At 40.2% G+C, this 12,977-nt stretch overlaps 1 protein-coding gene across 1 annotated transcript in view; it reads right to left on the minus strand.

Moving 5' to 3' along the window:
- Nucleotides 1-343: 343 nt before the first annotated feature.
- Nucleotides 344-12,977, minus strand: part of CA8 (carbonic anhydrase 8) — a 53,091-nt gene continuing 40,457 nt past the window's right edge. Inside the window, exons 5-9 of the mRNA XM_050938944.1 lie at nt 12,449-12,511; nt 10,226-10,274; nt 8,239-8,351; nt 2,023-2,196; nt 344-1,621 (exon numbers count right to left, since the gene is read on the minus strand). Of these exons, the coding sequence (XP_050794901.1) occupies nt 2,062-2,196; nt 8,239-8,351; nt 10,226-10,274; nt 12,449-12,511 (360 nt within the window). The 3' untranslated portion in view covers nt 344-1,621; nt 2,023-2,061. The remainder of the gene's footprint in view (nt 1,622-2,022; nt 2,197-8,238; nt 8,352-10,225; nt 10,275-12,448; nt 12,512-12,977) is intronic.

Below are 12,977 nucleotides of genomic sequence, written 5' to 3' on the forward strand. Positions count from 1 at the left end.
TTTTGAATTCCGGTCGCAGCTGGGATTTAAAGAGCTCTGAGCTCCCTGCCGCTGCGGGCAGCCCAGAGCCCTATGAATCCCGGCCGCACCTGAGATTTAAATGGCTCTGGGCTCCCCACCGCTGTGAGCAGCGCAGAGCCTTTTGAATTCCGGCTGCAGCTGGGATTTAAAGAGGTCTGGGCTCCCAGCCGCTGCGGATAGCTCAGAGCCTTTTGAATCCCGGCCGCGGCTGAGATTTAAAGAGCTCTGAGCTCCCCGCCACTGCAGGCAGCTCAGAGCCTTTTGAATCCCGCCGCGGGCCGCACAGTGAGCCTCTGTGGGCCGCATGCGGCCCGCAGGCCATATGTTGTGCAGGCCTGTTTTAATGAACTAATTTCTGTTGTTGAGAGAGACAAGCTTTTGAGTTTACACAGAGCTCTGCTTCAGGTATGGGAAAGGTACTCAGAGTGTCACAGCTAAATACAAATCGTTAAGCATAAGGAGTTAACACAAGTTGCTAGAGACCATTCAAGGTGAAGTGGGCAGTTAATACTTCTGCAGTCATAGGACAAAGAAGGGTTAGTGGGTTACCGATTGTTGTAATGAGACATAAACCTGATGTCTTTACTGAGTCCATGATTTTTAGTGTCTAGAAAAGTTATGAATTTAAGCTCCCAGACTCACCTTTTGAAAGTGTTGTTCGGGTTTCCTTTGTGGCCTGAGAGGTCAGAGATGAAGTGATCACTTTGTGAAAAGTGTTTGACCATGGGTGATATGGTGTTTTTGTCTTTTATCATTTTTCTGTGTAAGTTCATTCAAGAAAAATTGTGATCGTCTCATTTCACCGACTGGATGAGGTACATCACATTATTGTGACAGGTATGTGTAAGACCCATGGATCCTGAAATGTACGTGTGGGGGGGGAGTGTGTTGATCATTGCAGCTGTGGAGATATGTCTACTTATTTTGCATCATCAGTCATTACAGAGAGCAAGTGAGTAGCCTGTGCATCTGGAATGGTCCATTTTCTTGACAATGTTGGAGGGCTGTTAAATAATAACATTGGTTACCAAGTTGGGGCTGATCCTATTGTCTGCATGGTAAGTTCTCTTTTATTCAGTGTTAGTATATCCCATCACCAGGCTGCTGTGTATTACACTGATTATCTAAGTGTAATGGGGGTTGGTGAATTATGCTGGAATACTGAGGGATTTTTAAATGTAAGGTCAGGGGAAATAGATTGTGGGAGTTTTGATTAACTGACGTGTGGATAGTGAAGGTTCAAATGTGTATTTGCACCTATGCATGGGACCCAAAGTCATCTTTTACTTCTTGTTCTTCAAGCCAGTGGAAGCTAAAAACATTACTGAGGCAAGAAACAATCATAACTACTCTGATTAATGGAACAACAGATTAACATTAGCCATGAAAAGGCCAAATATTCAGCATCCTCTTCTGCATGCATTGGCTGTGCCTAACTAAACATGCAGCATTTGGTGTAAAAAAGTAACATTTTAACAGAGGACAGAGGAGATCCAAATGAAACAATCCTCCTTTGAGATGAGATCATTTTCTTCCATCTTTATCAGTCTCATGGAGTGGAGCTCTGTAACACTAAAACGACTCATTGGTGACTGAAGTCCTAAAAATACAAAATGTAAAAATCAGCCAATGCATCCATATCACTAGGCAAATCTCACTTGTGCTCAGGTTTAGCACACTTCTTGTCACAGGAAACCAAACGCCCTAACAGGGCCCAATCCAATCTTCACTGAAATCGATGAAAAGACTCCAATTGACTTTCCTGAGTATTGGACAGAGCCTATATTGAACCTAATTATTACAAGGTGTTCGGGAGTGCAGATAAAGGCAAAATATATTGTGGTATCAGATGAAAAATTAAAATAATGCAAGGTTCAAAGTACGTGGGTTACCCAGGGCATTTATCTAAAAGCATTGTCTCCTAAAACACAATCTCTATCATGAAAATTGTTTCAATAGACTTATTTTCCATCTTTGTTTTTCTGCTGAACTTTCACTTACCTGAATAAAGCTTTGTTTTCATTGTTGTTTTTTCTTCTGCTACTGGAATGCAGCCCTGATGACTCTGTCACTAAGTGGCTGAGTTGGTCTAAAGTTATCTCCTAATATCCCATCACAGCCTTCTAAAAGTTCTGCACCTTTAACGTGTGTCCTCAGTCTTCGAAACTCTTCTATCTGAAAAAGTAAAGAAATGACATGCAGAATATTTTAGATATTTTGTTCACTGTGTGGCCAATGGTCTAGCCTTAACTATAGTTGAATGTGTGGTTTTCAATGCCTAAATATCTGAGCACATAAATTCTCATAATCAAATAATTGTAGGTGGATAAATTAATTTGTACACAAAAACTGCATTTGCCTGGGCAAAATGAGTAGCAATTACAATAGATGTCAACCTATTCAACTGTGTGCATAACTTCCCAAATAGTTCTAGCTCAAACTACAGCTTGCTCTTGAAAAAGTGCTCGCCAAATATTTGGACATTCATACCTCTCCATGCAATTTTAGAAACTTCTTCTGAAAAATTAAACCAATAGATTAAAAACTGAACGTAACTGGGGGAGAAAATTAGTCAATGTCTGTATTTTTTAAATTGTTGGTATAACATGAATATGGTATTTTGAGCCAATTCTTTTTAAATAAGTGCCTACATTGTAACTGCAAAAAATAATTGCACATGCAGAACATGTAGCTGTGTGGGCAAAAAAAGACAGTGTGCACATATGCTTTTGAAAGCTAATCTCTGCATATTTTGTCACCACTTTTTTTAGAACATTTAGAGCGTATTCAGAGCCAGCCTTTGGGGCAGGCAATTGGTGGAGCCACCCTGACTGCCAGCATTTAGGGGTGCCAAATGATCACATTCAGGGATGCCAAATCCCTAGTGTGTTAGTTTTTTCTAGTTGTTGTGTTTTGCTTGTGCATTTTGGGTTGATGCAGGAGGGGCCACTGAAAACGTTTTCTGACATGGGCAACAAAGCACCTAAGGCCTGTCATGCAGATATTTCCCTATCTTGCATTTCATTCTAGATCACCTCCTATGTAGGCAATAACACAACAGACAGGGGACCTCTTTCTGCTGTCACTTAGATGATGGTAAATCAGGGATAACTCCTTTAATAGCAGCATAAGTCCTCTGTGATATCAGAAATGGTGCCAGAGGGTGAGTTCATAGTGACATATCTTCATTTGTTAAGCATGAGACAAAAAGTAGTCCTGCAGCACTACTGAACCAGTGTGTGCACCTTGCTGCAATAGCACACTCTTCTTGACAGTTTGTTTTTAAAACAGGATTTTAAATTAATGCAAATCACACGTATTTTAAACAGAAAAGAACATAATAGTAGAAAGAAAGTAACATGAAAGAGTGATCTGTAAAATAATTAACCTTCATAGAAGAATTACATTTCTTTTATTTTCTTTGGCCTCTCACAGCTGAGATGTAAGGAAGACAGCTTGGACTGAAAAGATGAAAGGAGGGAAGAGTGGTGAGGCTCTTTTAGAATGCTTTTAAAGGTAGAGCTGTTGTATTAATTTAGCTGGAATACAGATGCCTATTCTTGAAGATTTTTTTCTATTATTTTATGATTATTTAACTTGAACTGAAAATAAACACATTACAGGCCTGGAGACTGAAAAAACCTGCAGAAGTCAAGTGCTGGTAGAAGCAGTGAGCGGCTTTTCTGAAGGTGGCCTCTTCCAACAGAGCTGAACTGAATCACTAGTGGAATCGTCTGAAACCACTGTAGTTTGGGAAGAAGCATTTCACAAGAGCACAGCTTTTGTTTGATTTTCGGAGGCTTGGAGACTTCAAATAAAAACAAATCAAGCAGGAAAATGCCTTTCTGTAAAGCCAATATTTTGGAATTATCCACTGCTGCAACTTCAAATGTGCTGCAGTGTACACCGAGCTGGATCACTCACTTCCTGGAGGCTTTCCTCAAAGAGCAGCTCCAACACCATTCAGTCAGGAGGGCAGGGTTCACCCCAGTTCCACATACTGAGTTCTGGGTCCCTATCACGAACCTTTGATCTGCAGAGGGTCAGAGCCATTGTACTGAGACGCACTGTGCCTCTACACCAGCTTTGAAGCCCCACTGTCTGCCTGCCCAATTCCTGATAGCGTGGTTCCAGACAAGACACACTGCATGGGCTCTGCTAGCCATGGCTGTCCTCATGACCACTGAGGAAGTGGCTCTGTGGGAAAGATAATACAGGCCCAGGCTCTATTACCTTTCCCAGATAACTTCCACGGGGAAGAGAAGGAAAACTGTGTAACCCATTGGCCCTGCCCCACCCAATGTGTAGTTTGCCACCCTCTGCCAACCTTCCCATGCCTCCCCCCTCTCACAGACACCATCATTTGAAACATACTCTTCAAGGCCCTGCGGGGAAAAAGGATGTTTCGGTAGAGGTGGCTCCCTCTCCCAGCAAACACCCACTCCACCAGGGAGTGGGGAGATCCAGGCACAGAGGGTTCCATCCATGTTCAGATCAAGGGTGCATGAGCTGACCTTTTGAATGGAATAAGAAGGCCTAATCCTGGTCCCACTAAAATCCATCCTAACACTCCCTTAGAATTCTATTGAGAACCAGTTCAAGCCCAAAATGTTAACTATATAGAAACCTAAACCAGATTAAAGCTCTTTGCTGTATTATAAACACTGTGTAGACATGGTTTATATCACAGTTGGTGACAAAAACACCATTAGCTTCTATTTTTCAGAATTTTGCATTAACATTTAGGTCAGATTTCCTGATTTCAGACTCTAAATTTTGCTTAATTTATGGTTTCTATTAAAAGGCTATTTTCTTCATAGCACAACACAAACCCAAGAATGTTTCCTCTGTGAAAATCAGATTTTCTTGGAAAATGGACCCATTATCACGTAGATTCTTTTTGTTTCCAGTTTTGCTTGAAAATTTCATGTACGTTAGTGACACATTCTCTGAAAACAGTCACTTTTTTCAGTAAACAAAATACTATGAATCACCCATAGTTCTTTAGTTTGCTGAACATATTTCCACACCAGTTCAGCCACAACCATATATGCCAGTGACTATTTATTTTCTTTTAAAATGATTCGGTACAAATGAGCTAGACAAAGGAGCTAGAGATCTAATCACTCAATTCAAAACTAGCTAACTCTGACAGTGAGTATAGTGGATTGACAGCTTCTCCCTGTATTACTGTTAGAAAGCCACATTCTGACTGGCTCAGAGGATGCAATTGTTCTGTGCTTCAGTGAACTACAAAGCAAATTCTTCGTAAGTGTCTAGTTAGAAAAACAAATTGTCCAGCAAAATCTGAACAAGCTTTTTCCTATTTTTCCTTTCCTTTGGGAACATCATAAGCGGGAGAATACTCTTCTTATTACAATGTTATATTTCTGTAGTGCATAGGAATGTGCTTGGTGTCTTCCAAAACAAATTAAGACATTGTCCTTCCCCTTGAAATAAAGGTAACAGGAGACAAGTGAGGGTCATAAACAGACAAGAGAAGGGAAGGGAGAAAGAAGGAAAAGGTTGACATTAGGAGGGAGCAGTTATCCAGTAAAGGCTGATCTTCTTCCTATTGACATCAATGAAAAAACTCCAAGGGCTAGAGTGTGAACCTCTTGTCCCCACTGCTGAACAGCTACTGGCAAAAGCCATCCAGACTTCACTAGGACTGCTTGTGAAAACAACTGCACAGTCGAGCCCCAGTTGACTGCCAGGGGAGTAGGATCAAGCCCTAGCATCCTGATAGTTCTGTTCCTTGTTTGTTCTTTTGTTACTCAGGTAATTAATAAGTTCCAATCTCAGCTACCAAAATGACAAATATGTATTGGACCTGATTCTCCTCTTACACTGGTGTAATCAGGAGTAACTCCACTGCAGTCAATGGAGTATAAAACTATCATAAGTAAGAGGAGAATCAGGCCAATTGGTTGGAATCCTTATCAGCCAATCACAATTAAGTCTAGATCAAACCAGTTTATACAAGAACTTCTCTACCATCTTTGCGCCCATATTAAGCAAAAATGAAAATGTGTTGGAATGTATAGGAATGGGAGATCTAAACTTATGTTACATAAACTTTATACCCTTCAACTGAGGTGATATTCCCTGAGCTGTTTAGGCCAAGTTAAGGCCTAATCCAACCAACAGTGCAGCTGAAAGATCTGGCCTACTAACACTAATCACTTTTCTTTCCTTTCTCTGCACATCATGTATTACTGCTTTCTTTCTTAAAGAAACCTGACTGAAAGTGAACTTGGTAATTGAGGTTAGAGGATGAGGCTGAACCACTGATTAATATAATGGCAGCATAATATGGTCCACATTAAGCTCTATCCCCTTCACAATACATCCTAGTGTCTAGTTTGCTTTTTCAACCACTGCTGTGAATTTGTGTGTCTTCATTGTAGTAGCCATGACCTCTAGCCCTTTTTTTTCTATATGTTAACTAATGTGGAATCATTGGTGTGTAGATAGCTTAAATTGTGCCAGCCTTAAATTGTGCCACTAATTGCCTTAATTTGCCTATCATATACTGAATTACTCCATGGCTACCTAACAGGACACAGGGTTGCCTGAGCTAGTGACTTAGCGCAAAGCTGGCCACCTATCGAGGTGAATAAGGGACAACTTAGTCCTTTTATTTTATCATGTGAATATCCTCTCTCATCTTGGTAGCAATATTTCTCCTAATAAATACCAAAATCTCCAGGAATTTCTCTGATGAAAAAAGAGATTTAGTCAACTTCTCTCCACAATAGCCCACAAAATCTATTAGCATTTTCAGTTGTGTACATTGTGTTCAAGGCTTTGTATTTACATACTAAAATATTTTATTAACTATCAGAAAATACAGAATATAGGCTAAAAATATCTAAGTAGTGTAAAGCAGAATGTCATTCAAGGCCTCAATCTCATAGCCACCGTATTATTTGATGCATCTGAAGAAGTGTTTTTTTACCCACGAAAGCTTATGCCCAAATAAATCTGTTAGTCATTAAGGTGCCACTGGACTCCTCGTTGTTTTTGTGTATTCAGACTAACACGGCTACCCCTCTGATATTTGAGTATTGTTTTGTTTACATTCATATAAGACCTTTTAACACTATCATACTAGAATGGTTATAGCAGTTGACATAGATTAATACAGAGTACATTTTTCACAACAGTTATTCTGAGTCTGCTGATACCAACAGATGTGTTTTCATTCAATCAGTGCTAAACTGTCAGGAGACCCGTCCTTTCAGCAAGAAAATATGTGTCAGACTCATGATTAGATATTTTTAAGTTACAGTCACTTAATTTAAAACTAAGTTTACTGGAAGCTAGTGCTTTTATTCTATGATCAATGAATTATATTGTTGAATTAACTTCTCATATTAAAACAAACACTGTCAACTTAAAATAAGTTGTGAACAAACACATTACTTGTGTTACAAGTAACACCTTAGATTATTAAAAGTGGGGGAAAAGAATTAAAAATCCAGTTTGTCACTGTTTATGCTCTTTTGTCTCTATTGTTTTGCCTTCTCTCAGCATGGATAATAAAAAATCAGTGCATTCATATTCTGTGTTATCGTTAGGTTCACCTTGCTCATTGCAGGTGTTCCTATGACTGGGTTTCAAACACTGCCGGGGAATATTTATGTGTTCAGCACCACCAGTTTTCTTTGTTATTTTTGTATTTATGTTGTGCAGAAAGGCTTATATGTATTATAAAAGCATATTTTTTTTAAAAATGGGCCAAATTTATATTGACTGTTCATTTGCCAACTTTTATTATGTAAGATTAAGCAAAGAGTAAGATAAATTAAATATAGTCCAAAGTAATAGAGTTAACCTGCACTATTAACAATTTCATTCTCCAGGACACACTGTCTCCTAGTGTGTCTTTGTTCCTTTAATATCAAAAAGAAGTGATATTTGAAAGCTTTTGATTACAAAGGATTGAATTTCTTTAGCTCATTGATTTCTTGCTTTCACTTTAGTAAAGAATTATTTTAAATGCAGATGATAAATGATAACAACATTTGTTTCCATCTTTGACCTTTTCGTGCATTCACTGACTCAAAAGGTTTAACATTTTACTTGAAAAGCTATGTACAGATCTAATGGAATCTTCAAGAAAAACCAGATATAGCATCCTGCTATATATTTGCACACTATAACCTTTAGCTCAGAACCATATTCTTAGGTCACTTTAAGCACAGTTATTACCTGCAGTTGGGATACAGTCAATGGATATCGAAATAATATCCAGGTAACACTTTCACTGCAAGGTGGGATGGTAAGGGAGCCCTCATATACCCAATAATCACGTAGAAGAGGATCTGAAATTAAAAGGATAATTTAATGTTAATGTACTAATTAAGGAGTTTCTATTCACATATACACAGATTTTATTATAATAATTTATACTTAGTCTGTCCAAGAATCCAAAAACTGCTAAAATCCACAAAAATGGCTATTATTATCCCTATATTACAGATGTGAAAAACAAGGTTCAAAGAGTGTACATCCTCAGTCACACAGCAAATATATAACAGAGTGGAAAACCGATTCCAGGTTTTTTGATTCCCTGGTCCTCTGCTCTAATCATTAGTAAGCGCTGCCTCCCTTAGGACTAGACTGTGCCTAACCCTGCCTGTATAAAAGGGAAGATGAAAGAATTAGTTCCTTTCTTGTAGCCTGGCCAGAGGAGATCAGACACAGTTTCATGATCTGATCCTGCAAGGAGCTCAGAGCTCTTTGCTGGATTGGGGTTTAAATTTCTTGTGCTCCCACAGTGAGAGGGCCAAGAGCTGCAACAGAAACCCCATGAGGAGGAGCAGATATGGCGAGGGCTGTAGTTATACATTCCCTCCATATCCACATGTGCACCTTGGCATCATGAGGAAGAACACTTTCTGCATCCTACAGTAAAGGTGCCACTGTAGGCATTCTCCTAGTTCTCCCGTAGGCAGTGTTCCACTGCAAACATCTTCACCCTCACCTAACATGAGCACTGACTTAAAGCCACAATCCAGTCCTTAATTTTAGGCAGAGCTGGTAGGCAAGGGTCCTGTGGAAAAAACCAGTATGTGAGCATGTAATTAAGGACTGTATCATAATGCATATGCAATGGGGGGCTGAATTAAGGTTGCATTTGCAGCCTTAATTCTGGCATTTCCTGTCTTTTGAGTACTTGACTTTCCAACCTTAAAAATGTTCTTTTAAGGTAGTTTTGGGTCTGTACTGTGGAAAGAGACTGCCACAATGGCATGGAATTTGGCATGGAGGCAGTCCTTACAATGGAATCTATGTTTTGAAGGAAATTGGTAGAACTGGTCAGAAAAGAGGTCAAATTTTCATGACACCCTGCAATGGGGTTGGTTACACTTATTTGTCTTTGTTGGTCTAAGACTTATTTGCTGTGTGACTTTGAGCAAGTCACTTAATTTCTCTGTTACCCATGTGTGATGTAGATATCCTAGCATTTGGGGCATGCTTTCCATTGATATCAAGCCCAATGGAGATGTGGGGATTAATTATCAGACGTGGACAGTAGTTGTTTAGAAAAACAGCTCTGTATAGGGAATTACTCATATCTACTCTCTGAAGTCCGGAGGAGTAGAGGGCACTGCACAAAGAAAACACACAACTTTCCTTCTAACCTGGGTCTAATGTCTCCCCAGAGCCAGCAGGGATGGGAGATTATCAAGCTGGCTGGCCAGAGAGTAGTGGATGCTGCACACTCTTAAAGGATATACTGGCATCCACACTCCCCAGGCACACTGGAATGCTCGGGGAAAAAATGTACCTCCACATCGTCCCAGGCTGGGTCTGTGCCTCCAGGGGATCAAAGAAGCCACTGATGTATATTGTGACTTCCTGTGAGTATCACAGTTGCCAGCTGCATGGCAGAGGCGATAATCTTGAAAACAATGATTCCACACGATAAGAAATATAATGGGTACTCAATGGATAAATTGCTGATAGCCAGACACAGTTCATCTCCACTGTTGGTCAATGGAGCACCCACATCCAAATCTACAGAGAGTTTTGCTATTGATTCAGCTACATTAAAGCTGTTTTTCAGGAAAGAATGAGTTGCAACAGGATTTTATAAAGTGGCACAAGGCATTTGACTGTTCAGAACACAACATATGTAACAGTACATCTACACTAGTAAGTAAAGGTTTGCTGTATTTGAAACAACACCTACCTGGTAATAAAGAGTTGGGATTAAAACAGGGTATTGTTTTGGACTTCCCCTGAAAAATCAATACAAATCCATCTCATCTCCAGTTCTCATTAAAAAGATGTAGAAGGGGAAAAAAGGAGCCTTTGAATGTTGCATCACAGTAAGCCTTGAATTTCTGTCCCTGTCAACCACTGATGACAGTCTCCACTGAATCATCATTACATTAGTCCTTGCAGCTATACAACCCTTTTCTTTCTTTCTTTATTTTATATTTTCTGTCCAAGGCTACCCAGCCCATTTTTGTAGATCTTTGTTAGCTTAGTCTCTCCTTTTGGCATGGAGCCCTCTGCAAGGCCTTGATCCTGCAGTTCACTGCATAAGCTTCAGTGGGTTCCACATAGGTGAAGCTGCGTGCCTACACGCAGTGAACTGAAGGACTGGCCCCTAAGTGAGCTTCGTCCCAAGCAGCCTGTTTACTCCATTATTTCTAAGGGCCAAATTCTGCCCATAGATTTCTAATAGCAGGTGGCCTTTGAGATCCTGGATGACAACATGTACACCAAAGGACAGAGTTAACTGCACAATTGAAAATGTCTGATTTTCAAAAGTGAATTTCAAAGCTTTGGGGGGGGGTTGCAAAAAGGTATTTTACACCAACATTAACGCTTTATAAATGTAAAAATTACCAGTGAGTGGGGGCTGGGGGGGGAAAGGGTGTTATCCCCTAGAGGAATATTTTGTTATACGTTGCATGTGGGTTTGTATTTAGTAACAGATGGAGGGATCTCTGCAGTGGCTGTCTTGCTCAAGGGAAGGAGAAGCATTTTAAGGAAGATCCTTTTAATTGTTCTTTGTTTACATTTGATTTAATTTTTATTTTAAATTGGAAGCACCTAGAGATTATGAACAGGTACAGTAAAACTAATTAACTAAAAATGCGTTTTAAAACAAAGCATTTGAAAATCAATTCCCTCCTACATTTACATGCCAAATCCTGAGTTTCTGGATTTATATTTCTCACATCAAAATGCCTAACACAAATCCAATCCAAAGCCCATTGACTTCCACTGATTTCAGTGGGTTTAGATCAGCCCCACTGAGCAGGAAGTGTTGTGCTTCACTCTGTGATTTGGAAAGCTTATTAGAAAGACATGTAACACACCAATTCTAAGTATTAGCAAATATATTATCATAAACTTCTCATTAACCTCTTTTGATTATGGTTGGGTTGAAATTGAAGATGTGACTTTTGGGTGTGACACTTTATAATATAAGATTATGTTGATGTGCTTAGTGCAAATAAAATGTATGTATGCACAAAGCACGTATCATGCTGGCCCTCTGAATTCATGAGTGAGCATTCATGATCCTCCTATTTTTATCTGTCCTACCAATGTAGTATAAAGAGTTCTATACAATCTCTTGCTCTCTCTCTCAGCCACACATGTACACAAACACACAATAATAGTTTGTAGAAATGAATGCTACACCTGGAGTACATGAGATATTGTTCAACTAAAACAACATTTAACATTCAGATTAATTAATAATAATACATAGTTCCTAAAATTCCTATACTTCTGTCTTTTCAGACCTATACAGTGCTTTTCATTCATCGATCTCAAAGCCTTTTATAATCATTATCCCCATTTTACAGATGGGGACAGTGAGGCAGGGAGCTCAAGTGTCTTGATTAAGTGGTCACAGAATAAATCAGTGTCAGAGCTGGGAAGAAAATCCAGATCCCCTGAATCCCATTCCAATGCCATATCTAATTCATTGACTCTCTTAACAGGGTTCCACTATGCTATAGCCATATTGCAGCTGTGATTTTTCCTGGGTGTTCGGTCTGCATATTCTGCTCTTGTATAACTTGAAACCTGGCAGGTTGGGGAATAGTGACACTGGGGTTCTCTGAACATTCAGCACAGATCTTTCTTGGTAGTTGATTTCACATTGACAAAGTATTGGTATCATTAAAAAAATCAATACTTGTGAACTGTTACCGGTATATGAGATTAAAACTTTCCCTGCAGTCAGAATAGGAAATAACTGTACTAATTGTGTGGGATTAATTTTTAAATGTTGACTTTTAATGGTGACCACTGTATTATGGCTCCCACATGATATCTTAGCGCAAACATTTCTGACACTGTACTATCTGCTTCAGTTTATTTTCTTTGTCATTCCCCCATTCAGTCCGTCTCTGTCAAGTATTTCTGTTTCCCTCAGACAATTCCTCACCTTGTACTGGATGTCCTGGAGAATTTCAGTTACGGCCTTTAGGCCTAAATGTTCCTTTCCTATCTGAAACATAACAAACAAAAAAGCAAACCCAAAAATGAACTTCACTGCTGTGTTGTTTCTGAAAACTAAGAGAGAGGTCAACAAGTCTGGCCAGTTCAGTGCTTATTTGTACACAACCTTGGATTAACCAACTATTCTGTTACAAACAAGAGGTACTATTCCCATCAGGGGCGGCTCTAGACATTTCGCCACCCCAAGCACAGCGGCATGCCGTGGGGGGCACTGTGCCAGTCGCCAGTCCCGTGGCTCCGGTGGACCTCCCGCAGGTGTGCCTGCGGGAGGGTCCACTGGTCCCGCAGCTCCACCGAAGCCGCAGGACCAGTGGACCCTCCACAGGCACATCTGCGGGAGGTCCACCGGAGCCGCCTGCCACCCTCCCAGCGACCGGCGGAGCGCCCCCCGCGGCATGCCGCCCCAAGCACATGCTTGGCGTGCCGGGGCCTAGAGCCGCCCCTGATTTCCATAC

Source organism: Gopherus flavomarginatus, chromosome 2, assembly GCF_025201925.1.
Source record: "Gopherus flavomarginatus isolate rGopFla2 chromosome 2, rGopFla2.mat.asm, whole genome shotgun sequence".
In the NCBI taxonomy this organism is placed as follows: Eukaryota; Metazoa; Chordata; order Testudines; family Testudinidae; genus Gopherus; species Gopherus flavomarginatus.